The 27,973-nt window shown below is 43.5% G+C and overlaps 1 protein-coding gene across 3 annotated transcripts in view; it reads right to left on the bottom strand.

The window, feature by feature from the left end:
- Positions 1–22,439: 22,439 nt before the first annotated feature.
- The window catches only part of EVA1A (eva-1 homolog A, regulator of programmed cell death), a 210,658-nt gene continuing 205,124 nt past the window's right edge, over positions 22,440–27,973 (bottom strand). For all 3 annotated transcript variants that reach the window (XM_086461629.1, XM_086461630.1, XM_086461631.1), the window contains one exon: positions 22,440–22,810. In XM_086461629.1, the coding sequence (XP_086317755.1) occupies positions 22,440–22,810 (371 nt within the window). The remainder of the gene's footprint in view (positions 22,811–27,973) is intronic.

Raw genomic sequence — 27,973 nt, 5'->3', positions numbered from 1 at the left:
CTGTTTAGGTTTCTGGTGTCACTGGGTGGAGATTGTCACCCACTGGATCCTATTCAGACTGCACAGCAGCAGGATAAACTGAGGACCCAGGAGTATTATGTCAGACACCCCCATAGCTGCCAGAGCCCTTCTTTGCCCAGACAAGGAGAAAACTAGTAAGTCTGACACCACTAGCAGCTGGGTCTCGTTTGGACCACATACACATTGCGAGGATAAGGAAACTGTCTCCAATTATTTTCCTAAAAAAATTCAGAAGAAACCTATGAACAGATCTCCTTAATTTCTGCCTCTGCAAAAATGTCTATTTTCTGCCTCCTTTTTTTTAATCTCCAGTTTTCATTTGTGGTTTTCAACTAAACATCAAACATAATCAAGTAAGATGAGTGACGAAGAGGAGAGATTTGGTGCTTGATGATTTAGTTTAATGGTTTGACCATGGGGTCTCAGACTGATGTCTATGATACAAAAAGTTCCCATCCTTTCCCAGCTGCCTATGAAGACCTCCAGAGAGGAACAGAGCAGTAGGGAAACTCCAAAGGAAAAGGAAAATCTGATGGTACATTTCTGAGATGTATTTCCCAGAAAACCAGCAGGATTTGTGCATTCTGGCACTTTACAATGCCAATGAACATTTTTCCAAGGCAGGCATACAGCATATTTTTCCTGATATGTTCACATTTTACATCTCCGGCTCAGCCTGCCTTCAAACACTCCCATTTTTTGGAGTAACTCAGATCCTATACTGAAGTCTCTGGTGTAGTCCATTCTTAATCTTAATTTCTGGTTATCTGGACTATGCAACTTTAGTGAAAGGGAAATTAAGAGGATTTCCCTCTCCCAGCATGTGGTTGTCAGTTGATCCCAGAAACAATTCAGATTTACTGCTCCCATTTGATGGTTCATGGGAAAGGAATTGGCTCCATAGCAGTAAGTCAAAGATGTGAAGAGACAGTTGCCTGAGCAATGTGAGTGATGGCCACAGACAGAAATATTTTCCTCTCTGTTTTGCAGGTCAATTGCTGCACCTTAGACCTTAAACAAACATATGGTGACTGACCTTCGGATGCTGGTCTGAGACCTCGTCTTTCATCTTTCTCCACTGTTCAAGTTTTCCTCTCTCTATTCTCATCCAAGTCATTGTAAATATTCCTCTTTTCTTTTTTCTCCTTCCCTTGCTTTGGCTCAGCCAGGGCCTCAAGACTCAAGACAGGAATCCTTCAGCGTAACTCTACACCCTGCGTTATGCAGATAGTCAAGTGAATGATCTAGTGGTCCCTTCTGTCTTGAAAGTCTCTTCAGGTTAAATCTGTAACGGTAATGTTGATGTAGACATTTTGCAGATGCTTATTTCAGGACATGCATGTTTGTGATTCACTTTGTTTGGTGTCTAGGAATAATTCAGTTCCCAAACCAGCGCTGACGACCACGTTCATTAATTTATCAGCAATCACTTAATTCAGTTCAAAACAAACTTAGCAATTCTTCTCCATGTTATTTTAATATGTATTTTTTATTCATGCAGGCCCCAGAAACAGGAGCTTTGGACAAGCACATTGCATTACTTCACATGTCTGAACATCAGCCTTTAAATAAGTTTGTTAAAGCATACCAGCTAGTGAGGAAATTTTTAGTCCTTGTCCTCTATTCTACAGGACTTGAGTGTCAAGAGAAGCTAGACCACTACTAAAGAATATGAAGTTTATCTCAAAAAATAATAAATCAGATAGCTCTTCCAACAATGCAAGGCATTTTGTCATGGTGTCCTACAAATGTTTTCTGTTCCAGAAGACAGTAGTCCAGAATCAGTTCTAAATCAGCCTGGGTTTGACTGCCTGTTCTCAGCTTACAGGATTACATGCCATGCAGGATTTGCACTGATAGTAAAAATGAAGCTTGAAGTAGGTTATGAATTTACATGATTCACAGCTCCTTTAACTGGAGATGATTTGTCCCCCTTTTGCCAAAAACATCTCCAAAAGATCCAGTGCCAGGCCATCCTCATAACTGGACACAAAATCAACTCCAAAAGAGAGGGAGTGTGGAAGGAGAGAGAGATAAATGTCCAGTTAATCCAAACACTGCTTTATCCCTCAATCCAGATGCTTAAAAGATTTAACTAGGGGAGAGCTGCCATGTAGCCAACACATGTGTGCTAGAGAATAGTTAATGTGCCCTAAAGTTTGATAATCTGAATAAAAATGGATTTGAGAAATTTATTTGGATTAACTTGATCTGCTTTTTAGTGAAAAGATTTGGAATCCTAAACAAGCAGCTTAACCACGATTAACTCATTTAAACACTTTCACAGCTAAATGTATTCCCAATGCCCCAAGCTGTAGGAGCTTTACCCTTTAGGGATTAAGCTGAACCTCATCTGGGGGTTCTCCTGCACTTCTCCTCCATGTCTGCTAACTCTGCAGACAGCTCCTCATCATATCACCTCCTACCTTCCTTTCACTGTAAGGGGCTGGAGAAATGAAGACGTGGGAATTTCTCCCCATCCGTTCCCATCTGGTTGTGATTTCCTCCCCGCATTGTCTGGTGGCAAAAAAGATGATCTGAGTCACACTCGATTTGCCAGGTCACTGAAGAAGCCCAACAATGGAGAGTCAGCCATGCGGCTGCTGCCTTAGACTGACGTGCAAGTCCTTCAAGGGGAAGGGGGGGTCTGGGTCCACCTCTCTGCTTACAGACTACCCAGTAATAAGAATTAGTCCTTGAATTATATATGAACACCCAGAGCAGTTCTGCAGCTTTCTCCTCGCCTCTGGACCTGTCAGTACTCATTGTCTGTGCCTACAGTACTAAACTAAATGAAATGAAGACATGGGCCCAAAAAGTGTCACGCAGCCATCCACACTGTTACATTATTTCCATCCCCCTTGGCACTGGTCAGACCTAGGCCAACTTGCAGTGCATGGGAGCAACTCACAGGTTAGCACGGGGCCCAGTAGGCAATTTGGATGCAGCCATCCTGGTTTGGGGATTAGAGGGCTTAATATAAGCATAAATTACACAAATTGGCCTCAGAGTCAAAGGCAGCTCCTCACCCATTTTATTTACTAGTGTAGATGGAGCTGCTGACGGCAAGCTAAGGATACAACAGACCAGTTCAGGAGTTCCTTGAGGCAACAGAGGTGCTGAGGAGGGAACAATGGTGTTGCTTAGGGGCAGTCAGCACTGCTGGGAAGCCAGGGCAAGGTGATTCACCTTCCTGTTGGCCACAAAGAAAGGATCTGCCTGCAAAAAACCTCATTTTACACCATAGGTTGCAGTGTATGCCTGTTGTTTTGGAACGAGGAACAAGGCTTCTTGCTCACAGGTGACTCAGAAGAGACTAACACTGAGAGCTGAAAAGTCCTCCAAAAGTAAAATATTTTCTGTCCATTAGGTAAAATGAGCTATGAAATTCCAGTGCCAGAGCTAATCAAAAATAGTCAGTTTTTCCCATAACCTTTTTTTATTTTATTTTTAATAAAAGACTACGATTTTTTTAATCTCCACAGGAATGTTCTGGGGTTTTGTTTTGTCTTGTTTTGTTTCTTTCCCAAAGGAGGGGGAAGATCTGTTTTCAGGACTAAAAGCTCCTGGAAATAAAATGCATGATTTATATTAGACCTTAAAAAATTTATGCTTTGGCTCTTTGAATTTCTTGAGGCTTACTGGTGAAAACTGGCATTTTGTGTCCAGCCGCAACCTATTACAAGGCAGATGTCTAACCTTAAACTGCTTCTCAGTGCAGACACACAAACTGCTTTCTCATGCAGACACTTTTGCTTTAACTATTTTTTTGCTTTACTGCTTTTTTCACAGCTTTTCTTAATTTTTTTAAAATTAAAAGATGAACCAGAACAAAGTCTTGTGAAGAGAGCATAGTCTGAGCCTCTCCAGCAGGATTAAGCTGCCCTTAGCGCTAAATGGCAGTCTTGCTCAAAAAGCCCAGGCAAAATGAGGTACGGAGAAAACCAACTCTAATTAGAAATGTAGCTTCATTTAGTCAAAATGAATCATGTCACTTATGTAGAAATGCCATGTTGCTATACTGGCCTAGTGATTCAGTGCACAAACTATGAAGCTTTTTCTCTCTTTCATTTCCTAAAATATTAATGTAAATGCAACATTTGCCAAAGGCATTGGATTCACTGTCCTCTGGGGTAATATGTTACAAAATGTGATGTAAAGGGGGTCTCAAGCTGCAGAGAGAAGTAGGTTCTTAACCTGAACATTTAACTCTGCTGCAGTCCTCAGGATTTACAAGGCCTCCCTCTGAAAAACCTCCATCCAAAGTTCTCCAGAGCCTCAAATTTCTCTCACTAGCCCTCAGCAAAAACACTGAGACATTACATCGCCTTCCAGTACCTGGATGAGGGGTAAACCAAACCTTGAAGTCTCTGAAGCCCATAGCTCCAAAAAAGACATTCCCCTATTTGTTCTTGGTACCACGATGAAGCACATAGGAAACACATTGCTCCAGACCCCACAGGCCAGAGGAGACAAAGTACCAGATTACAAGGATGGGAAAAGGTATGAGTCCCCTGATAGCTGGTACTATCCATGTTCCTGTGTCAGTTACGCTGTGCCACTGTTTCTGCTATGCTGAATGCTCAGTTTATGAACATAGATGCATAAGAAGAGAATATTACACCCCATTAGTTTAGGATATGGACCTGGGATGTAGGAGTGGAGGGATGTCTGATTATCAAAGCTATGAGAGAATGAGTATGGATATATGGGCAGAAGACCTTACATGGAGAAGTCCTAGAGACACTTGCCTTAGAGCACCCTATAATACCTAGGATCTCCCTTCTGTGTGGTTAGACTCACAATCAAGCCAAGTGAGAACTGGAAAAATGTTCCTATATCAAGGATGAATAGTTTAACTACTAAAGTCTTCTTGGACGAACTTGAGCCAAAGCAGCACATGTCCTTTCACAGACCCCCACAAGATCAGCCCTGGTGGCCAATAGCCTTATTGCTGCAGGCCTCAGGATGTAGTCATAGGGAGCATCAAGGTTTGGGTAACTTGCCTCCTATATCCCTCTATGACACTGTGTGGCAACTGAGCAGAAGATCTTGATGGTGCCCAGAGAAGCCCTCAGAGAACAATCAATCTGTTCTGTCTTAGATACCTGTCTCAGTATAAGCTGAATCACTTTCCACAGGTTTCCAATTCTATATGTTGATGGAGCCAGTAAAGACTAACTCACACTTAAACGTCTTATTCTTGGCTCGACTTCAGGCAGATGGGTCCCACCCTTAGGTGTGCCGTGTCTAATAGTTAGACATTTAATCATAGATTCATAGAATACCAGGTTGGAAGGGACTTCAAGGATCCTCTGGTCCAACCGTTCTCGGCAAAAACATGGTCTAGACAAGATGATCCAGCACCCTGTCCAGCTGAATCTTGAAAGTGTCCAATGCTGGGGAATCCACCAGTTCCCTGGGGAGATTATTCCAATGGCTGATTGTTTTCATTGTGAAAAATTTTCCTTTTGTGTCAGATCAGAATGTCCCAAGGCATAACTTGTACCCAATACCCCTTGGTTTTTCCATGTAAAAGGGAGTCTCCATCTTCTTTCACCCTTCAATGGCATCCTGGCTTGTATTAGGAATAGTGTGGCCAGCAGGAGTAGGGAAGTGATCGTCCCCCTCTGCTCGGCACTGATGAGGCCACATCTCGAGTACTGTGTTCAGTTTCAGGCACCTCAATACAAGAAAGACATTGAGGTGCTGGAGAGAGTGCAGAGAAGGGTGACAAAGCTGGTGAAAGGCCTAGAGAATAAGTCTTATGAAGAGCAGCTGAGGGAACTGGGGCTATTTAGTCTTAAGAAAAGGAGGCTGAGGGGAGACCTTATTGCTCTTTACAACTACCTGAGAGGACACTACAGAGAGGTGGGTGCTGGTTTCTTCTCACAAGTAATTAACGATAGAACGAGAATGGACTCAAGCTGCACCAGGGTAGGTTTAGGCTTGACGTTAGGAAAATTTTTTTCACTGAAAGGGTTGTCAGGCATTGGAATGGGCTGCCCAGGGAGGTGGTTGAGTCACCATCACTTAATGTGTTTAAAGGTCATTTAGATGTGGTGCTTGGAGATATGGTTTAGGGGTGTACATGGCAGAGTAGGGTTGGTGGTTGGACTTGATGACTTCAAAGATCTTTTCCAACCTGAATGATTCTATGATTCAAATACTGGAACATGCTGATAAGGTCTCCCCTAAGCCTTCTTTTCTAAGACTGAACAAACACAGTTCTCTCAGCCTTTCCTCATATGGTAGGCTTCTCAGTCCTTTAATCATCTTTGTGGCCCTTTTTCCTTCACAGCACTCTGTTGAGCTTCAGTTACACTTGGATGAAATATCCAAAGAACACAGTGCCTGTTGTTCTCCCAAAATACACACATATGACCGCCCTTGGCCTGACACCTCCAAGATGCCTGAAGTCTCACCTCTTGCCTGAAACCAAACAACAGCTTTAACCTTGCATTTCCTTATTTCACAGAATCACAGAATGGTAGGGGTTGGAAGGGACCTCTGGAGATCATGCAACCCCCCTGCTAAAGCAGGTTCACCTAGAGCAGGTCGCACAGGGCTGCATCCAGGTGGGTTTTGAATATCTTCAGGGAAGGAGACTGCACAACTTACCTGGGCAGCCTGTTCCAGTGCTCTGTCACCCTCAATAGAAAGAATTTTTTCCTCATGTTGAGGTGGAACTTCCTGTGCTCCAGTTTGTGTCCATTGCCCCTTGTCCTGTCACTGGGCATCAGTGAAAAGAGTCTGGCCCCATCCCCTTCACACCCATCCTTTAGATATTTATAAGTGTTGATAAAGTCCCCTCTCAATTTTCCCTTCTCCAGGCTAAAGAGCCCCAGGTCTCTCAGCCTTTCTTCGTAGGAGAGATGCTCCAGCCTCCTAATCATCTTAGTATCCCTCCACTGGACTCTCTCCAGTAGTTCCCCGTCCCTCTTGAACTGAGGGGCCCTGAACTGAGCACAATACTCCAGATGAGGCCTCACCAGGGCAGAGTAAAGGGGGAGAATAACTTCCCTTGACCTGTTGAGGGTGCACTCTGTCCCTTCATCCAGGTCGTTGATGAATATGTTGGATAAGACTGGACCCAGCGCTGACCCCTGGGGAACACCGCTAGTCACAGGCCTCCAACTGACTCAGCATCACTGATCACAACCCTCTGAGCTCTGTCCTTCAGCCAGTTCTCAACCCACCTCACTGTTTACTTGTCTATCCCACACTTCCTAAGCTTACCTATGAGGATGTGGTGGGAGACAGTCAAAAGCTTTTATCAGTGGAACCTGAGTCAGTGTATTTTCTGGGCTTACCTACCACATTGGGCCTTCTGTTCATAAAATCTAGCCCAAGGCACTAGATAATATTGCCTAGTACCTGCATACCTACCCACAAGATGGGTAGTTTGTTTTCAAAACCTCATTCTGCTTGCTCGGTAGTGGTATCTCAGTGGTACCACATCTCTTAGGCCACCTCATAGTGTGGTCTCATGACAGCAGGTTGTCTCTAGTAGTGTCTTGTGGTTGTTCTTATGTGGTTGGCACATACATGAACAGCACAGTGCAACAGGGCAAGAACCACAGCAATTAGCTTCTTTTGGCTCTGAGGCCTTGCTAGGTGGTGCCACAGTCTGCCCAACACCAAACATGAGGCAGGCAATCAGGCAGTCCCCAGAGTATATAAATATTGTTTTGAACACAGAGCCCCAGAGCAAATAAGAGATGAGAGGCAATGTTGCAGATGGATATTTTATTAGAGACCTAGACTTCTACTCAGAGCTGTGAATTTACCTAGATTATATGTTAGCTAAGAGTTAGGCATCGCAATCCCTAAAACACATTATGGGCACAACTTCTGGACCCCTTATAAGTGGGAAAAACAATGAAAACTTTCCATCACACTGCTTCAAACCACAGCTTAATCCTGACGTACTCTGACTGAATACTTATAGAGTGAGAGTAACTCTGGTAAATTATTTTCCCTGCACCAGTTCAATTTCAAGGTTATTATTCAGAGCACTTCTGAAGGTTGGAAGGGACCTCTGGAGATTATGCAACCCTTTCTTCTTTCACTTCTTTCAGCCTAAACAAAAGCACTGATCTCTTTACTAGTGTTCACAATTCTTTAGTTCTGTTTTTACGCTTCTGTCTTTAAAGGACTTTTTTTTTGCCCCAAAGCTCAAGATGAGCATTATAAGTTTCCTGCTGCACACAAGGAAATGCACACTAAGTTGTGTACATGGCTTTGCCTTTGGAAAAGCTGGAACAAAGTTTATGAGAAAACTCTCAGGAAACCAGCCTACTTAATGAAGGCCATGCCATGTTTTTCTGGTTATGATTAACACCGGAGAGCTGATACTGCTTAGCTCAAATGGTGTTTTCAGCGCAGCTCTGGGAAGGATCCAAAGCTTCTTTTTGTTAATTTGTCAGAGTGGATTAATTTTTCAGCAGCCCATTACTGGAATGCAGCCTACCCAGCTTCAAACTTCATTGTGAGAAACCAGTGATACCGAGCTGACAGCAGCCATGGGCAGACAGAGCCCAGATGTGGTGCAGAGCTGCAGAAACATACCGATGACGTCTGGAGATCAGCTTGCTGCTCACGAGTAAGACTTGAAGGATGTATTTCAGCCAGATCCTATCTACTTCCACAACCAAGCAATCAATTCCCAAACAAGTCAGTCCCAGAATCACAACTGCTGGTTCTTGAAAAGTATCTGTCTTTGCCTTGCAGCTCTAATGGGACACCAGGAAAGAAAATATACAGCACAAATGTTGTTTCATCAATGGATACCAACCCTGAAATATTCCACTAAACAGTCTCCTGTTTAGCACTGGCTCTCTCACTTAACACTAGTAGGGAGTTCTAATGAGGATCAAGTCCTAGGAACTACAAGTGACCAAAGAGAAGCTTGATCTGAAACCAAACTTGGCATCATTGAGACAGTGACGGACAGAGGTATCAAAATAAATGGTAGTTATGAGCAGGTCTAAGACTTTTACAGGCAGACACATGATCTCTCACCCTATGTTGTGAATCAGCCAGCTCTGTTCCACAATGCAGAACTGTAGCACAGAAGCATCAAACTGCTGTCTCTGCATGACTTTTTAGCTCAAGGACAGCACAGAAGAAACGATCTCAATATAGCATAGACCCCAGCCAAAAGGTATGGGAAGCATGTGCTTGCCTCTCAAACACTCTGCAAACTCTTCTCCAGCTACACAAGGGTTGCTATAGTCAGGGACCACCATTCTCCATTTTTTACACATTGGTGGTGCGCCAGTCATGTCCCTGCTTCCTGCCTCCTGCTTGCAAAGCCACAAGTGAGTGTAACAGACCCATGTTGTTATTTGGTACATGAGGTATCTGAGAAAACTAAGTCTGCTTTGGGCATAGAGGTGGGTTTGTCTTTAGCAAAAACCAGAACATTATACTTTCCACTCCTGCAGATTCAGTGACTGCAATGGAGTTTTTGCTAATTTCAATGACGCATTTATTGTCTACCTTCTCTCTTGTACAACCTAAATCAGTATAACTCTACTGAAGTCAGTGCTATTGCATATAATAGACCAAGGTAGAAGCTTTCCTGCAGTTTATTTGGTTTTAATTAATGAATCAATTGCAAGGACCTTCTTCACCTTTTATGTATACAATCACAAAACAGATGAAGCATCAACCACTAAAAATAACGTGATGTAAAAAAGCAGCATGAAGTGAAAATCAGACCATCTGCCATCTGTTTTTCTAGTTGTTCTTTATTCAAAAGAAAGATCTACTGCATACACATCTGCTTTACCTGAATTAAGAAGCGTTTGCATAGATCAGCATGCATGTTGGGAGGGTTAATCCTGAAATTCATGAGCAAATTACAACGACAATTGAAGGAACAATGACAAAAGAGTCATTGGGAACACTGCAATCTTACACATGGGGGCAGAAGGCTCACAGAGAGCAGCAGTCAAGCCCTGATTTGGACATGCTTTCTTTTTCTGTAAATGCAGAATCACATTCACAAAACCTGCATCTTTATGTGGCCAAAAACCGCTCCTTAAAAACCTCTACAGTCTTTGAGAGAAGAAAGTTGTTCACTGCTGCCCCAAAGGATGCCGAGACACACAGAATTCCCAGCAGAGTTCCCCTACCCAAAATAACTGTTGCTCTCAAGTTTTGGTGCAAAACTGTTTCTTGCTAAACTTTGCAGCTTCCCAGTGTTTAACCCTTAAGTACGATTTATATAGAAACACAAAAAAGCTTACAAATTCTTTGAGGTGGACCCCCACAAAGTAAAATTAAGATATTATTGTTGTTGAATGCACAGTGCCCATTTTCCGAAGGAGTGCCTAATCATCAGCATATAGCTCTGGGTGTGTTCATTTGTGTGTGTGTTTGTGTGTACATATGTATACATATACATGCATCTTCATGTGCTTCCAATTTTCCAAATCAATTTTTCTTTTCTGCATGTGTAACAAAGTGCTCTCTGGACCAGAAACCAGGAATGACCTTGAAAATATTTCTTAGTTCTGTGAATGAAAGGCTCAAGCAGTTATAGCAAGAACTGGATTGTGCGTTTTAAACCCCTATGACTTCAGTATTAATAAATCACTTCATTTCTCAGTCAAAAAAGGAAAAGCAACCTCCTAATCGTTGGCACTAACAAAGGCTGGCCTGCATTTGAGATGCTGAACTCTTCAGTGCTAGAAAGACAGAAGAAGTATCTTCAACAGAGGCAATCTAGGTGAGGACTTCAGAAATGAAAAGCACCTAAAACTTTCTTAATTCTTACATCTTTCAAACATAAGTCACAATATAATATTTAAGCTGCAGAATTGTGGACACTCATTAGTTTCAAGGCATGGTGTGTAGTTGCACTGTGCACTGTGTTGTGTTCACAAAGCATCTTTGCCACATGCCCAATGACTGCTCAAAACACACACCACCATTAAGTTGCAGTTATAAGGCAAAAAAGGACAATACACGCTTTGAAACAGAATGAATACACTGGTAGAAGGTCAGCAAGGAAATTATATTTATTGCTATGGCCATATTATTAATAAAACCAAAGCTAAAATATGATGCTAGAACTACATGGCATGGAGTTGAGGCTGAAAGATGAAAAAAATCACAACCAAGGCAACCTTGCCTTCAGAAGTTTGCAATTACAAATCACATTGCAAAGGTTTCTCTCTCAGAAGAGAAAGTTACTTCTGAGATAAATGACTCTAAAGCCATATTTAGTGTCCTGCACTGAGCTAATCAATGCAAGTCTCTTTCCCAGACCTTGAGTTCATCAATATTTCATACATACAAATGGAAGTTCTACCAGCTTTTTAAACCATTTTGCCCTAAGTAGTTTATTTTACACAAGAATGTACCTGTGCTTCTTTTTTTCCCATAGGGTCAGCAACAGATGCAGACCGCTGTTTAGAAATCAAAAATGTTATTCTTCCACATCATCAATACATTCAGGAAATAGCTCACACTCATCACAAGGGGAGTTTGGTTAGAGTCTTCTTGAAATCTCTCCAGATTTCTTCCTATCTGAGCAGTATGTTTTTCCAACCAAGCAAAATTGGAAAAAACATCTCCTTGATGAAACATATAAAGGCCATGTTTAGATGACCTAAAAGGGTCATAGGTATCTTAAGCCTCATGGTTGCTCCACTCCACTGACTTTAATGTAAGTATCTCACTACCCTCTTATATTTAGACACTCTTGTAGCCTGGACATCTAAAGGAGTGCTGTGATACCACAGAGGTCTGAATTTGGTTCTTTGCTACTAACAGTGGTTGACTAGACTAAGAACAGAGCTAAACCAACTTATATCTACCTTCTCCCAGGCAGGTACCCCAACTACTGTATTATGTTGAATGAGCAAAGTGTCTTTGTTCTACTGGCTATACAGTGAACACACTTAACTACAGAAGATCTCATAGGGCATTTAGATGCAGAAAATTTCTTCAGAGTTATTCACAGTGTCTAATCTTAAATATCTTATTTTGGCTATAGTTATATACTCAAGAGAGATGAACGCACCTCTAAAGGAATATTCAGAATGCATGAATAGGAAATTCAAGTCCTACTGACCCACCTCTCACCTACATGCTAAAGCTTGCTGATGTTTGTTATCCCCCTGCACACCTGAATTCCTTTTACATCTGTTTTTATATTTCTCTTGTCTGCTGAACTAAGCAGATATGCAAAGATGGTCAACCTCTTTGGATTGTAGTCAAGCACTAGATACAATACCATTGCATGGTGCCATGCCCAAACAAAGGTAGAGAGGTATCTTTGACCTTCCTTTTTCCCTGCTTTTTATCCCTGCCTCCAAAATGGGCATGATCATCAAAACAACATGCTTTTGTCCCCACAGCCATGTTGTGAATGTATTACTTTGCAAAGCACCCCAACACTCCCATGACCTTGCAAAGAGGGAGGAGGAGTCATTGCAAGCCGTGATACGAGTTTTAAAGGCAGTTGGCACATGGCTCCAGGAATTGAAGCCTGAGGGAGCAGTATCTGCAAAGAAACACCTCATTATTACCCCTTGCAGTCATGAAACCAGAGCATGTAACCATGTTACTAATGATATCTTTCACTGAGGGACTTGAAGGTGGCTGTCAACCTTCATTCTGGCTTTTGTTTCTGAGTGCCTGATCCTAACAGCCTGGAGGGCTTTTGCAGAGGTTGGAGGAGAGGGGACATGACTGCGCTAACAACCTGCCTCTGCTACACCATGAGTCTTCATAGGAGAAGAATGACTGGAGAGGCCTTAACCTTTGAGTGGTGGCAGAGAAAGTGACACACACACCAGCTTCTCTATCTCCCTCCTTCCTCTCTCTCAGCCGCAAGACATGTTTTGAATACAAAATGTCATCTTTCCTCTCTGAGCTACACGAATGCTGGCTGCAAACCCTGGCAAGCGCTCCCCAAGCTGATGGTACCCAGGGCTCATCAGGGGCTCCCAGTGAGCACATCAACACGTTCACCAGGAAAGTGAGCCCATGACTTTCAGCTCCTCAACAACTGAAGTAGAAGGAAAATCTCCAATGACTAATTCTATGACCAGCTGGTTTCCTTTAATTGGGTCAGCTACTGCTCAGGCACAAAAGTCTCACCCCATGGGCAGGACCACCAGCTAGAAGAGGGTGTCGAATAGCTGGGTTGCTCTGCTACCAGTATGTGGGCCATAGCACACCCCTGCATTCAGCTGAAGGCAATGTAATGCCTGTGGGAGAGGGTGTCAGTGAAATACATTACAGGACATATATGCCAGGGGCTGTTCAGACCGTCTAATACCACTTCCATGTCACATACATCAAGGCATTCTCTGAATTTCCATCTGGTCCAAAAGGAAGTATGTCATTCAGAAACCCCTACTCTGATAAAAAAATTCCCATCACATAGAAACTGTCACATGATAATTTCTTCCAAACCCAAATTATTGCTATTATTTTAAAAGTCTGGTTTATGTTCAGCCTGACTTGAGCTCCAGCTTCATTGGCTCTTGGTTAGTGCAGTTAGCCGAGAAGTTTTCAGCAAAACATTTATTTGTTTTAAAAAAAAAAAAAAAAAAAAAAGACACATTTGTGGAAAAGGATTAGTTGTAACAGGGTTTCTCAACTCATCCCTTTTAAGCAATTTTTAATTGAAACATTCCAGATTACCAGTCAAAAACTATGGGTTTCTTTCTGGCACTTTAATAACTTGATATGAACAAGAAAAGGTCCAAATCAAAATGACGCATTCAGAAACTATTCTTTCATCCTTTCACTGGAAGAGGTCTGTGTGGTTGTATGAGACTTAAACATTGACTGCTGTCACTGCTGCTTTCGCTTCTGAATGGCAATTTACAATAAGGAAGTAAATATAATTAGTTCACATTCAAATGGCACTTTTTCAACCTGGAAAACTGAGTATATTTTATAGCCAGTGTATAAATTTGCCTGTGATAAATCACATCCCACCAGTGAACTGAATTGGCCATACAGCACCAGTCATGCCAAGCTGTTTACAAGAAGAAAAGAGATATTTATTTTGTGGAAGATAGAGAGGACTTATGCCACATCAGAAAAAGTTTTCACAGCTGAAAGCTGCTCATGTTCTGTAAATAAAACTTTTAAGGCTTGGGCTTTCATTCAAAAGAACCATGTAGCCTACAGGAGACTGTGTCATGACCTATGTCCTCCAGGCAAACCAGCCTCCAGAAGGGCTGTGAGGGATTTTGGAAGGCCTTAATGTCGGGGAAAGGGAGAGGGACTTGGGAAGCAGGGTTCATAGGGTCAAGGGACTCTCTGTGTCCCAAACCTCTTGTTCCTGACACCTTCTCCTCTCCTCTCCTCTCCATCATGAGAGGAGATGACAACCACACCTATATCCCCCCAGCCTTCCCATGCTGCTGCCCGTCTCCTTGCTGGAGTCAGTCCTTTTCCTCCCTGTGCAGGTCACCCCATGCAGGGAAAGTTGTGATCCTGCCACCAGGGAGGAGGCAAGGCTGGAGGTGGGAAGGCAATCTCAGAGGGAGCAGGAGGGTGCTCTTCTGGCTGCCCCTCACCATGTGTGGGACAGGGAGGGACAGAGGTTATGTAGACAAATATGTTTGGAATAGGAAGGGGCCATCAAGGAGCAGTAGCCTGTTCCCTGGTGGACCCGAGCCTTCAGCAGGTGAGCTGGGAAGAGGCTCAGCTTCACCAGCCTCATTCCCTCTTGTGCTGGTGGTGTTTGTCCTCCCCTGGTCCGCAAGGCAATCTGCTAAGGGATCCAGCATCACTGGTACCACAAACCCTGACACAAATCCAGATAGGGAAGCCTGCTGAGATGCTGCTACAGTAAAGGAAGCATCAGGGGAGTCTCAAAAGTACGCCAAGATTACGGGTGGCAACTTTCAGGATCTTGTCAGACAGCATTCAAACTTCTCTCCCAGGAAAAGCATCCTCTGGAAGTGCTACTGGTGAGATGCCTAGTCTTCAGGCAGTATCGTTAGCAATTAATTTTTATTCAGTCAGCTCTCAGAAGCAAACTTGTCATTGCCAGATCGCTTCCCATTCCAGGAGAAAAATCCTGCATCCTGGATGCAAAGTCACCAGTTCTGACTCACATTCGTTTGCTTGATCCAGCTTGAACTTTTTCTTTTAAATCATGCTTTTAAAAGATGCCAGAAATACGCAGATGCTTTACAAGTACTGTAATCACATTGGGAACTTGGACACCTTGGGCAGCTATGGGTTGAAAGAGCAACACTCACAGATACGGCTGGGTCTGTTACTTCGGAGCCGTGCAGTGCTATTTCCAGAAAGGAAAGCAATTCATATAAAGAACAGTTCAGAAAACGCATCAGATGCCTCTGAGCTGTGCTGTTCCTGGGTGGTCTAGAGGATCTGAAAACACAGGAGCTGGAGGAAGGAGAACTACTTCTGTCCCTTCTAAACAACTCATTAATTTAAACAAAAGTCCCCTTACACCAAGAATGAGGCAAGGACCATTCCACATAAAAGGAGATTTTAAAGACCTTTGCAAGAAATGGAACGTACAAATTACTGCCTTTTTAAAAGCCAAAGGTTTTTCCAGCATGGCACAACATTCCCAGAAAAGTGCTGCGGGGAGTTTGTATTTCACTCGCGATAACAGCAACACAATGAGAAAATAAACAAGCCAAGTCAGTCCTCTGCCAGAAACTGTAAAGAAAGATACTTTTTCATTTAGATGTCCAATATAAGGGGTTTTAAATGCCACTTTCCATCACATCATTGTAGCTTATACTTCTTCATGAAGCCATGATGGAAAGGGAAAGGTGTTTTCTCATAGCTCAAAGAAAGAAATTTGACATCGTTCCCATCTGCTGTCACTATTTGTTCTCAGAAAGTGTTTACTCCAAAAACATAATCTTTTTATGAAGGAGAAATTATTGAAGTTCTCAGGAGTTGCCAAAGTGGCAATGTTTGCATTTGGCAAAGGACACAAAGCCTTGGCAGAAATAGGTGCCCCGCAAAACTACATTTTCCCTGTTCAAGCTCAGCCTCAACAGGAGGATTTTCTTTCCTTTACCGTCACCCAGCTTTGCTCAGAACAATGTCCTTCAAGAGGAAAAAAATCCAAAACCAGGTTTTTATTTTTCCCTTCCACTCCCAAATCCACCTGTTGTTCAACAGAAAAATGGCAGATGAACTAATGAATGCCAAGATTTATCCAGTGCCATGAAAAATGTGGAGTCTTCTCAGCATTTAGTGGAAAACAAGTAGCATAGGTCCCCAACCAACTAGGAGAAATAGAGAAGGAGGAGAGATCAGCCACAGGAATGTGGTCTGACACAATCTGCAGTTGGGAAATCTAGGAGTGAAACAAGACAAGGACTCGAAAGAAGTTACTCAGCAAAGGAGCAATGAAGGGGGCCTGGGACATCTCAAAGAAAAATGCTTCCAAAGAATGATGGATTTGGCATTAGCACAATGTAATACCTCCTCCATCCATTAGAACCTCCTTTAGAAGGACAGCTGATAAGAAACCATGACATGTTCTTCAGAGAACTCACTTTCTAAATTAATTTTTTGAATAAAAAACCCAAATCCTCAACTGAGCATTTTTGCAAAGCACTTTATTTAGACTGTCTTATTGTAGAACGAAAAAAAAAAAAAAAAAAAAAAACCACACTTGGGTTTGCTTAGGTCTTGGGAGGGAACGTTGAACTTTTACTAATTTATTTTCTCATTGGGATGGAAGGGAAAAAGAGAAAGCAGGTGAAACAAAACATAAAATCAGGTGGTGATTTCCTTGAATTAAAAATACATCCATATTTTGAAATGTTTTCTGAATGACTCTGACAGTACTGAGTAGTTTAGAAAGCAACCACGATTTTGCAAGCATACAAGTGCACTGTGAAGCTGCCAGTGACACATGCACATACATGAGTAAATTACCACCAGTCTACTCCCACCCCCCAGACTAGTGACTTCCCCCACACTGAAAAATCAGACTATGCCTCAAGGTCCCTCAGGAACTGGTCCCAGAAGAGCAGCACATCAAATCTTACCATTTTTGACAGATTGTAGTACTAGTGATGGAGATTATGGATGCTGACCATGCTCATGGTCTTGACCACAATGTCCCAGTACTATGTCAACAGCCTTTTGCCAGAGGAGGGTGTCTCCATTCCCCTAGTTCTTGTTAAATCTTTGGTACTAGGAAGCCTTGTTTGGTGACTACAGGCCTGGCAGCACTCCTGTCCCCCCGTCCCAACCTGCCAAGGGCTTTGATCAGAGGTTCAGTGTGGAGCAAGTTGGTTCAGCACCTCCTCTCCTTCTGGGGACCTTCTTGAGCTTCCCACTGGTGATCAGACAGAGGGAAAAGAGAATCAGTGGTGACATCAATCAAACCTGCCTCTGGAGTTGTTCTGGTCACATTTCCATGCAACTGAGGAATGTATCTTATACATCCCCTCAGCAAGCAGACATGTCTCAAGGGAAATCATGGGCCAGTTGCACTCTTCTAGCCTAGAAGACAAAGCCAAGCGCACCTGTCCTTTTGGAGAGGCCCACAGGGGAACTGGTAGGCTTTCATTATATGAGCAAGTGTCCAGCAGAATGCACTTCTCAGAGCAACCATCACACATGCACCTCTGAGCATCTTTCAGGAAGTCAACACATAACTTCCAGTGACATAGCACCAGGGACCCAGAGCTTCTTGATGGAACATTGGCAATTACATCATTGTTGCTAGAATACGTCCAATCAGCGGTGGGTAACTGAAAACCCACAAAGCAACTGATTTGCTTAAATACTACTAAGTCACCACATCCACTTAGAGTAAGCAAGCACCTCCAAACCAAGAGTGTGGCAAACGCACACACACTGCAGCATAGTGGTGAGCTGCAGTGTAATGAACCAAAGCCATTATTGCTTTTTTAGCGAATTACACTTAAGTGACAGTCCTTGGGACAACCACAGAAGTAGACCAATAGACAAAGAGAAAAAGGGGGAAATTACTTGAAGGGGCAAGCTGCATCAATTCTAATGAGTGGACAAAGAAAAGCAAGCAACATCAAGAATTTTTTGGGACGGGTATCTAAGGACACTAGAAACTCAGATCGGATTATTAAAATTTCACTATGATGGAGACCTCAGTAATGATCGTAAGCAGGATTTCTGGGCCAGTCTAAGATGATTAATTGCTTGTGATGCCTCCAGAAACTTGAGAGAGTCTATGCAGCACAAAAGGAAATTCAGATTCCCCACAGCACCACAAGCATACGCTTTACATCCTGGCAGTACAACTGCTAAGCGAGCTCGCTTTATTTGCGTAGCCCCTGGGGTGCTGGGAAAGATAGCAGGCAAGGGGTTAAGTAGTGGCACTGTGGTTTCTGGAAGGGAAAGGCACGCCTCATTAACTGGCTGGAATTCATCGAGGATATGAACACCAGCGTGGACATGGGAAAGGCAGCAGTCACTATATTACTGGGATTTTCAGGGTACACTGAACACAGGTCCGCAAAAGAGGTCAGTGCCGATGGACCGGATGATAGCAGGAGGTGAAAACAGCCCTGAGAAGTCAAGGGCAATGGGGAGCGAGTACAAGAACTTAGCGATTACCTAACTGGAACAACCTACCTCTGCATTCTCTCCACACACAACTCTGGCTTCTTCTGTAACCAGCCCCAGCTCTCCCACCAGACAGGACAATAACGAATGTGAGGTTCTTTTACTGACCCACCGTTTCCATCTGTTCAGCTTCTCCCAGGAGTACAAACCTTAATTTTCCAACCCATCACATTCATTTACAAAGCTAAAATGGTACAAGTAATTGAACTGCAATTTAATGACCCTGTGGCTACTAGTCCAAGTATCCTGTAACTGTAGAAGCATGAAAGTATTCAGGTATATAGCACAGGGACTTCACTTCCTAAGGCTTACCTGCCACAAGCCTGCAGCCCAGCAGATGGTACACGGCAACAGCAATCCTATCTCCTTTAACTACAGTATCATGTGCTTCCCCCTATTACCAACTGGCCAAATAACTCATAGTCCAGTATTGCTCTCTTATCCTCTGTTATAAAATTATAAAGGCAAACTGAGGCACAAAGAATAGGTTCACCCAGAAAATTACCTTAGCATATTTTTATCCAAAAAGTCACTTACTAGGAAATTCATTCATGAAACAGGAAAAGTTGATTTCAACTCCTGTATCTGTCTTGCGGAATTCAAATAGCATTATTCTGGAAACAATATTTCACTTTAATGCAAAAAAAAAAATCAGCATGGAAGTAAGAGACCAGAGTTATGCGTAACCTCCTACAAGAGGGATTCACATTAGGGTGGTAGAAAAGCGTTCTTTGCTCTCTGGCTCTACAAGTGTTTAAATGTTTCACATGACATGGTGAGTACAACACAAACGATTGAAACCAGGCAAGTCCAAAACTGTGTGCTTAGGATACCCTATTGTGGGGTGAGAAATATGGATTTGACCCCCTCCCAACAGTGAATCCAGCTCTTCTGTACTCCAGGTGAGTGGTTTTGCTCCGTTGGTTGATAGGAGATAAAGGCAAACCACCAGCTTCTGCCCCACAAATCTTAATTGTGTTTTTTCCCCCAGACAAATTATTCAGCACTTTTGGGACAAATCCAGAAATAGTTACAGAATGACTTAAAGTCTTTTACTTATGGTGGCTTAAAGGTTTGTATTTTCTCTTTTTCTTTAGTTAAAGCCTTTTTAGAAATGCATGGCCCTGAGACAAAAGGAGCTAGAACGTACATAAAAGTATTGCCAGTGCTGTGAAGACAGTGAGTCTACTTTTGTGACCTCTTCTTACTTAGGGCAAGGCTGGGCTGGGCTTGTCTGATCAACTCTAAAAAGCACCGTGCGCAACCTGCTCCTTTGTATTGCAAGCTTCGGCTGAAAGATTTACAGCAGCACCAGCAACGCTAAGGGAGGATTGCTCATCCGTTTGTAACTTGGGTTCAGTTGTCATTTACATTTGAAGCACATATTTTAATCCCTCAGTTGCATATGAGGTACACTCAGACTTACCACACTTGCTCTTTCCTCTGGTTAAAAAAAAATCATTTGGGAAAATCATATACATAAATCCATTCATTTATAGCATTTTAAAAATCAGTTTTACAAGCTATCTCCCAGGACACAGCACTCTAAATCTGAAAATCTGCTGTCCCTTAATCACCGAGGGTGAGGGACTGTATCTTGTCATAGGGGAAAACATACAGCCAACAAAACTGATCCCATTGACCTCATCTTGTCATTTTGCCACTTGACACCCTCAGCAGAGCATACTCAACATTTCAGCTAAAGCACAGCACCTGACGATTTATCCAGGGTTTGGGACCTGCCTCCTGCTTTATTTCTAAATATTAGCTGCAAAATTACATCCCAGGTCAACACTGAGTCTTTCCATTTGAACCTGCACTGGACCAGGACCAGGAATCGCTCTGCAGCACTGGTATTGTCTTCCCAGGTGAAGCCACCTCTCACCAGCCAGCCTTATCTCTGACATTACCAGTACCACCAGTTGCAGTTACTCAACTTTGCTCTCACCCTGCAGGAGCCAAGAGAATTAGTTGTGGGCACTTCAAATGCAGCTTTCCTCAGCCAGAGAAGGAGCCCCACAGTGACCCCAAAGAGTGCCAAAAAGGCTGTTGGTGTGAGGGGTCTGACCCACCGTGCAGCTGTTTGGCACATGAGCAACCTCGCTCTAACATCCTCAGTCATCTTGTGGGCAGGCCCACCCATCTTCATCTCTGCTTGAGGCTAGGGGAAAGCCCTGGGCAATCTGAGCTTTTGGTCATTGTTTGCTTTGCCAGCATTTTGTGAACTCTTAAGACAAAAGCATGCCTAAGTGACAGAGAAGCACATCCCAAAGCCATGCAGGCTACAACGACATCATGCAGACTTGAAAAACACCAAGTTTTATGACTGAAATGATGTGAACTGGTGCTTGGGAGTGAGTAAGGTGGTGATACCCCATTGAACACTCCATGGGACAATTGAAGGAGCACTATAACATATTTCCCCTTTTTTCCATGTAATTTCCTGGTTCATTTAAGACTTGCTTCTGGCCCAGGTATGAAATCACTGGGACTCTTTCCCTTGATGCTGGTAGGCTTTGGAATAGCCCTTTGAGAACCAACGCATTGCTCAGCTGCTCCTGCTCACGTGCACCACAGAAGCAGACTGATGGGCTGCAGTCAAAGGACAAAGCGCCTCCAGTTTCCTGTACACAGACACCATCAGCCTTGACTGCTTGCAGAGGTGTGCTACCCTTCCCTTGAGCAACACCTATGCCAAAAGTGAGGATGCAAATGCAAATGTATTGAAGCAAACCAGAGTTTATTTAGCGTTTATTACCGATTCTGTTGTCATATGTGGCTTCTTCTGTCTCCATTTTCATTTTCCTCTGGTAAACATAGACCTTTTATTTTTTTATTTTTTTAATAAAATATATAAAACATTGTGCATTGCTATCCATAGGAAAACTGTAGTTTAACAACAACAAAAAAAAAAGAATAAGGCATATTCCTGTGCAGCATCTTCAAATATATATATATATTTAAAATAAAACAAAACAAAAAGGAAACCCTTTTCAACCTCTTTGAGGTTGTTAACTTCTCACCAGTCACTGACACTTCTCTTATATTACCATAATTTCACTGTTGGAGGTGGGTTGGGTTGTGTTTGACAGGGGCCAGCAGGGAGAACATACTCAAAAAAAAAATAGGATTTTATCCCTGAGGTGTCAGTAAAAAACGTAAATGTTCCCATTGAAAAGGAAGAGTAAAAGACAGCCATAAATAACCAAATACACTATGGCAAACATCCAAGCACCGAGATGATTTCATGATGGAAGAATCCCCCTCCCTCCCATCCCCCAGTTCCTAACAAGTCATATTTGCCGTTGGGTTTTAATTAGGTTAATCTCATGGCTTCTGAAGTCACAAGACAATTAGTCAGGATGCACCTCCCCCTCCCTTCCCAAATCATCTTTCCAGATTTGTCCCTTTGTTAACAATTCTCCCACAGTCCTCAGGAAAGGGAAACCAAAAAGTCCTAAATGAACACCAAAACCTGGACGACTTCTCTCCCCAGCCAAGACAGGAGCACTCGTACCACAGCATGACAAACACCATGTCCCACATGGGAGGACTGTACCTGTCACCTTCCTGCCTGCTACTAAGAAATGAAGTTGGCAACCACCTCTGTTGAAACCAGAAAGTGTTTGTGAAGAGGGGTGATTGATAGAAATATGTCAGGGAGAAGGAGATGGGGAAAGCTTTATTGCTGTCCATCCATACTGCTCCAGGTAGCACACCTGAAAGGAAAAGGGGAGACACCCACATAATATTCCTTCGCTCCCTCTCCTCTATCACGTGTGGAGGAGCCCCAGGGTGCAGGGCAGGACGGTGGGACTCCCCATCGCTTAGTAGTAGCGGTTGAGGCTCCTGGTCCCTGGGATGTCCGGCTGGCCGTTCATCCAGATCTCCCGGATGATGCGCTCCCGCTCCTCCAGCCGCTGAGCTCGCTCCAGCTCCTCCGCCGACGTGAAGACGTTCATGTTCAAAGTCCTCTCGAACCTGCGGTGCCTGCGGGCCGACAGGTCCGAAGTCGTGTCCGAATCGTCGTCGCTGTCGCTGCTGCCGCTGTCGCTCTCCCGCTCCCGAGGAGGCTTTTTCGCGGAGGAGCGTTTGCAGTCCGTTCGGCAGGACACCCTTAGCACCAGGGCCAGCAGGGTCAGGACAAGTCCAATGCACACTCCAGAGACAAAATACAGAGCAGCCCGCTCGGGGTTTTCTGAAAGGGGAAAGAAAATGATTGTCGAGAACAACCCTCTAAAGAACAAAACACACACAGCTCCTCTGTGCACATGCCAGCTGCGGTCTCTGGAGAGGCAGAGTTTCTAATGGTTGTTTTACTTCCATGCCCTCCTTCGCCTCCTCCCCCCAGGGAAATCAGGGTGGGGAATTTAAACGGTGGGTTTGCTGCCAAGGCATTTGCTCACATGCAGAATGTGGGTTCGCTACAGTCGTGTCTGGGAGTTGTTTGGAAGGAGGAGGAGCAGCCCGCAGAATTAAATGCTAATTCCAGCGGCTGCACGAGCTGGGTTGACACCAGGGTGCTGCACACCCAGCAGCAGCTAAATGCATCTTGTTGTCGCATCCATTATCATCGTACCAGAAATAAAGATGATTACAAAGCTTTATACGCTCTCTGTACTGTGGCCCAGATGAAATGGGAAGCCTTGCAGCATGGAAAAATGCATGCTATTTATTCATAAGCTTCATTTGCTTATCTAAGGCAAGTGTGCTGGCTTTCTGCCCAGACCACCAAAACGTATACCTGCGCTACAGAAGCATAGCTGGAGTCAATGCACTAACAGGATGAATCCTGCATAGCCACATTTCAGAGGTGATATAACAAAACTCCAAAGGATCCACAATGCCTTTTAAACTAGGTTATCTTGTTTATTTACTACCTTTTTTTTTTTTTTTTTTTTTTTTTGATTCATGGGACTACTTGGAAGTGTAATTATGATAAACATCGTTACTGCAATTCCCCTGGGCTGAATCACCTCGGTTTATAGGTACACTGAACGGGTGAAGGTGAACTGAGCAGAAGTGTCAAGGCCAGGTCTACTATGCTGTGTCTGTTGGGAGTCCTGAGTTCAAGGATGGAGTCAGTTCCTTAACTCTTATTCCCTTGAACTCATTGATGGAGCTGTAAGAGTTCCCACCAGCTGAGAGCCTGACATTCGGCCCTGAAAGATCTCTGTAACTAAAAGTCTCTGCTCAACCTTCACTTCCCCCCACTGTGCTTTTAGAAACCGCCCTCTCCAACTGATTTCCTTAAAACAAAGCTTGCAGAAGATGAACTGGAAACCATTTGGAGATATTCGAAACTCAATAGAACAAGACCCTGCTTTAACTTCACAGCTGGCTCTAAATTTGAAGTTAGCCATGTTCTGGGTAGGGGGTTGGACCAAGTGACCCCTGGAGACCTCTTCCAGCTTAAATTATTCGCTGATTCTGCAGTCAGAGCCCAAAGACTGACGTGCGCATAGTTGAAGGCAAGCATAGTTCAGTGCCTGGAGAAGACCATGGAACAGTTACAGGGACAATACACCTCTGTGCTCTTCACTTCTTTCCTACCAAACGAACCTCAAAAATGACTGACAAGCCAAGGTGGAGGAAGATGTCACGGTAGTCTGAAAACCGGCTAAACAGGAGACTGTTGCTAGAGTGGTAGATGTGGATGGCATGGGGAAAAAACAGGCTGAAGAGAGACTACAAAAAAAGAGGAGAAAACTGCAGCAGATGCATTCAACAATTCCAAAAATAGAAAGAAGCGAGAAATGCAGCAGCAGTTGGAAAGTCAAGTGATGCCCAAGACAGAGGTTTCAAGCTAAGATATTTTGACGAAAATGAGACAGCAAAAATCGAAAGATAAAAGAGAAGATACCAGAGCAGGCATGAAGGATGTGCCAAGGTTCTTGTAGCAGTCTGTCTGAGTGAAGTCCTGGCTCCAGTGAAGTTAGTGGCAATTCTGAACTCAAGGGGCAGAGCTCAAATTAAAACTGCAGCCCTGCTTGTGTAGTAGCAAAGCTGCTGCCCATCTGGTACTGTGTGAACAGTAGAGAAACGGCCTAAATTCCGGAGTTTTGGAAACCCTAGGAAAAGTGGTATCACACTCTGATATGGCTGCTACCTCCATGTGCTATATAACTCAGGAGAGTAACTGCAAATCTTTCTTTGCAAGTAGGCCAAAGCAGGACACACAGAGTGTGGGAAGAACAAATAAGCAGGACTGATCTCTTTGTCCTGGAAGATGCTTGGTCCGGTCTGCCCCCGCTCTGCCTGGCTGACAGGATGCCAGGCACACTTTCCTGAGCACCACGTTCCTCCACACACATGGGCTTGATTTAGTTGCATTAGTTCCACTCTTCACTATTTTAAAGCATCTTATAAAAAACCCATAGATTGGAGACTGAGACGCAGACACATGTGGTTTCTCTTCCCATTTTTGTCTATGTCCTGCTTTTCCTTTCTCCTCCACACTCCTTTTTCCATGCTACTGTATCCAGCTCATGAGCAAACTGCACCTCGATTGCTACTTCAGCAACCATTTTTCACCCTCTGCTCGTGCTTGTACATATAGCCCTTCATGCAGTGCAATGGCTGTAATTGAATCTTTGGGCTCCGGTGGCATTTATGAGTTCCTACAGCTACTCTGTCAACATCTGAGACATTGTCTGGACTTCCTCACTGAGCTGTAACCCTACGTTCAACTGCAGTCTTGGCATTTATCATACGTACAATCCACTCACACAGCCACATCTCTTTTTTGTTCACAGCAGAAAGAGCAACTTAAGCTAAAAACCACAGGCTCTGCTTTTTCTCAGTTGGTAGACAAGTCAGCAACAGCCTAGATTTGGGTCTTTGACAGTTGATTTTGAGAGCCTTCTGCATTGCATGTTCTACTTGCAAAGACTAAAAAGGCGTATCTTCTTCCACAAATGGATACTCAGCATCTTCCAAAAACTTGACAGTGGTTCAGATTCAGCATGCCAACACTGAAACTCCTCAAAACACTCATTTGAAAAACTCTTTAAAAGGGTATGGACAGCAGTAGCAGGAGTTAACGTAATTTTGATATGCATTGATATGTGTGTGTGTACACCCACTAACACACGGATTTTGACCAGTGTAGCTTTTTCTTCCACTGCTGTGGATAACAGCTCAGAGCTATGTTTTTCTTCTAAACTTCTAGCAGGACTCAGTTGCTGTCAATGTCTTTAGCTGGGGTTACCTTTCCCCTTCATGGTATTTCTGTTTCTGGACTGAAAGCACTGATGAAAATGTCACTGATTCAAGCCTGAATTTAATCCATGCAGACAAAAGATATATGCTCTTTATAACCCTCTATGCAAAAGCCACCGTTTTCTAGGCACTTAAACGGGCCAAAAATTAGAAACACATTTTATTGTGTTTTTCCAACCAAACCAGCAGCAATTACGGAGCCTGTTTCCTGAGGGCTAACAATCTGCTGGGAGCATCAGCCCAGACTGCCATTAATTCCCCAGGAAATGCCCCAGGCCAAGGTTGTTATTGCTATTATAATAAATTGTTTCAATAAATAAAAACCAATCCAGGCATTAACGCTGCTGGCTTCCTGTGATGGCTTCGTGCATTCAGAAACCTCAGTGGGGAGGAAAATTTCAGAGGCTCCAGTAAAACGTTCAGCTTTAAGCATGGCCAGACAAACAGTAGGAGAAATATCTTCTAGGGAATTTACAGTTAGCCCCACAGGCTGCCGAAATCCCCTGGTAGAACAGAGGAAGCTCTCCAGGAGCCCCTTATTAATAAGGCTCAGGTCAAGCAGTCTAAAAGTTGGAATGATCTCCCCCGGGTTGTTTTTTGGAAGTCCCTTGTTAATAACTTGGCAGCAAAGCTTTGCTTGTGGAAGAAGAATAAAACAGGAATTTGTGGAGGTTTCCCTCCAACTATTTCAGCCTGAATGCAATGACAAAACTGGAATAAGTCACTTGTCCAAAGGGAGGTATTGGAAGCACTCTGATGCAATTTGAACATTTAATATTTATATAACCATGAGGGACAGTTCTGGTCTCGCTGGTAGACTGTAAATGCAAAGACAGTTCCAGCTGTCACTGAGACTGGTGAAGTCTTTCCAAACACTCAGAAAGACAGTTTTTGGAACAGGTCCATGACAAATAACAGGTCTGAGGTTTGCAGGCAGAGATTGCATATAATTAAAAACCTAATTCTGTAAAGAAAATCAGCTTTCAAATTAAGGGCAACCCTAAGTCTTTTGCAGGACCATTCTCTGAATAAGTCTTACTTGTTTGAACACCTGATAGAGTCACTCCTCGTTGACATTGTTCACTCTTTCTCCCTATTTCTGAAGGAATGTCGTTTTCAACATTCTGGAAGCTGGGATAAGACTAACATCTAACTGGCTTTGATACTCCTAACCATGATGATAGCTGCACACAGATTTAACGTGAAAACCAACTCTCCTGCAAAGAGGTTTTGCTTCCTGTTGTGCTGTGATTTTTCACTCCCCTGTCGTCAGTAGGAACATTCCCAATTTTTGTATGTGAACACCAGTCCAGAAGATGGTAGGAATGAGCACAGAGGCTTTTGCTAGCATTAGCACTTCTCCCCTCTGTGCACTGCAAGACTGTGCATGTGTGAGTGACTGAGCCTGCAGACTCTTCATCTGCAGCTTCCCATCCAAACCTGCTATTTTGTGCAGAAAATATGAACACCATTGAGCACAAAGGCGATCCCACTGATCTGTGGATGCCCTCCTCAGGCTAAGAGACACCCCACTGCCAGGAAGCCGGAAAAGTAGCAGAGTGGATCGTCCTTACAAGAACACATTTTATCCATGAAATACCAAGTGTTCGTGGCTTCTTTTTCCTGTAGTTGGTCTGAGGGTGTACACCACCCACTGTCCCAACAGGAAAAACATTTTTATATGTTGTCCCTGCCTATTTAAAATTTTCTTTTCCAAAGTCCTGTTTTGACCCAACTCCTCATCACAGGGTAAGCCCTGAATGCAGCACTTTCAGACTGCAGAGTTTACCTAAGAGACGTTTTTAGTGTTATGAAACAGAGTAGTTCTTGCACTAGCAGGAAGACATCTGAGCCATCACCAGCCCTCCCTGGTTGCCCAATACCCTGCCTCTCCTGAGCCACTATAATGGCTCCTCTGTGGACATCAACAGCTGCTGTGGCTTAAGCCGCCTTCGGGGGCCCAAACTCAGGCAAGCACAAAAATTTCCAAATGTTCTGCTGCTCAAAATCTGCAATATGAAGGGCTTTGCCGTGCTCTAGTTTTATGCAGATGATATTTGTGCGCTGTGACACAGCTTGTCTTTGAACTCATAATCTAAAACCTCTCTGTATTCACATACAACAAAATAAATCATGCCAA

This window comes from Leptosomus discolor, chromosome 2 (assembly GCF_034619465.1).
Source record: "Leptosomus discolor isolate bLepDis1 chromosome 2, bLepDis1.hap2, whole genome shotgun sequence".
NCBI classification, from domain to species: Eukaryota; Metazoa; Chordata; class Aves; order Leptosomiformes; family Leptosomidae; genus Leptosomus; species Leptosomus discolor.
The sequence above is the reverse complement of the archived record's forward strand: the minus strand, read 5'-3'. Positions and strand labels throughout refer to the sequence as shown.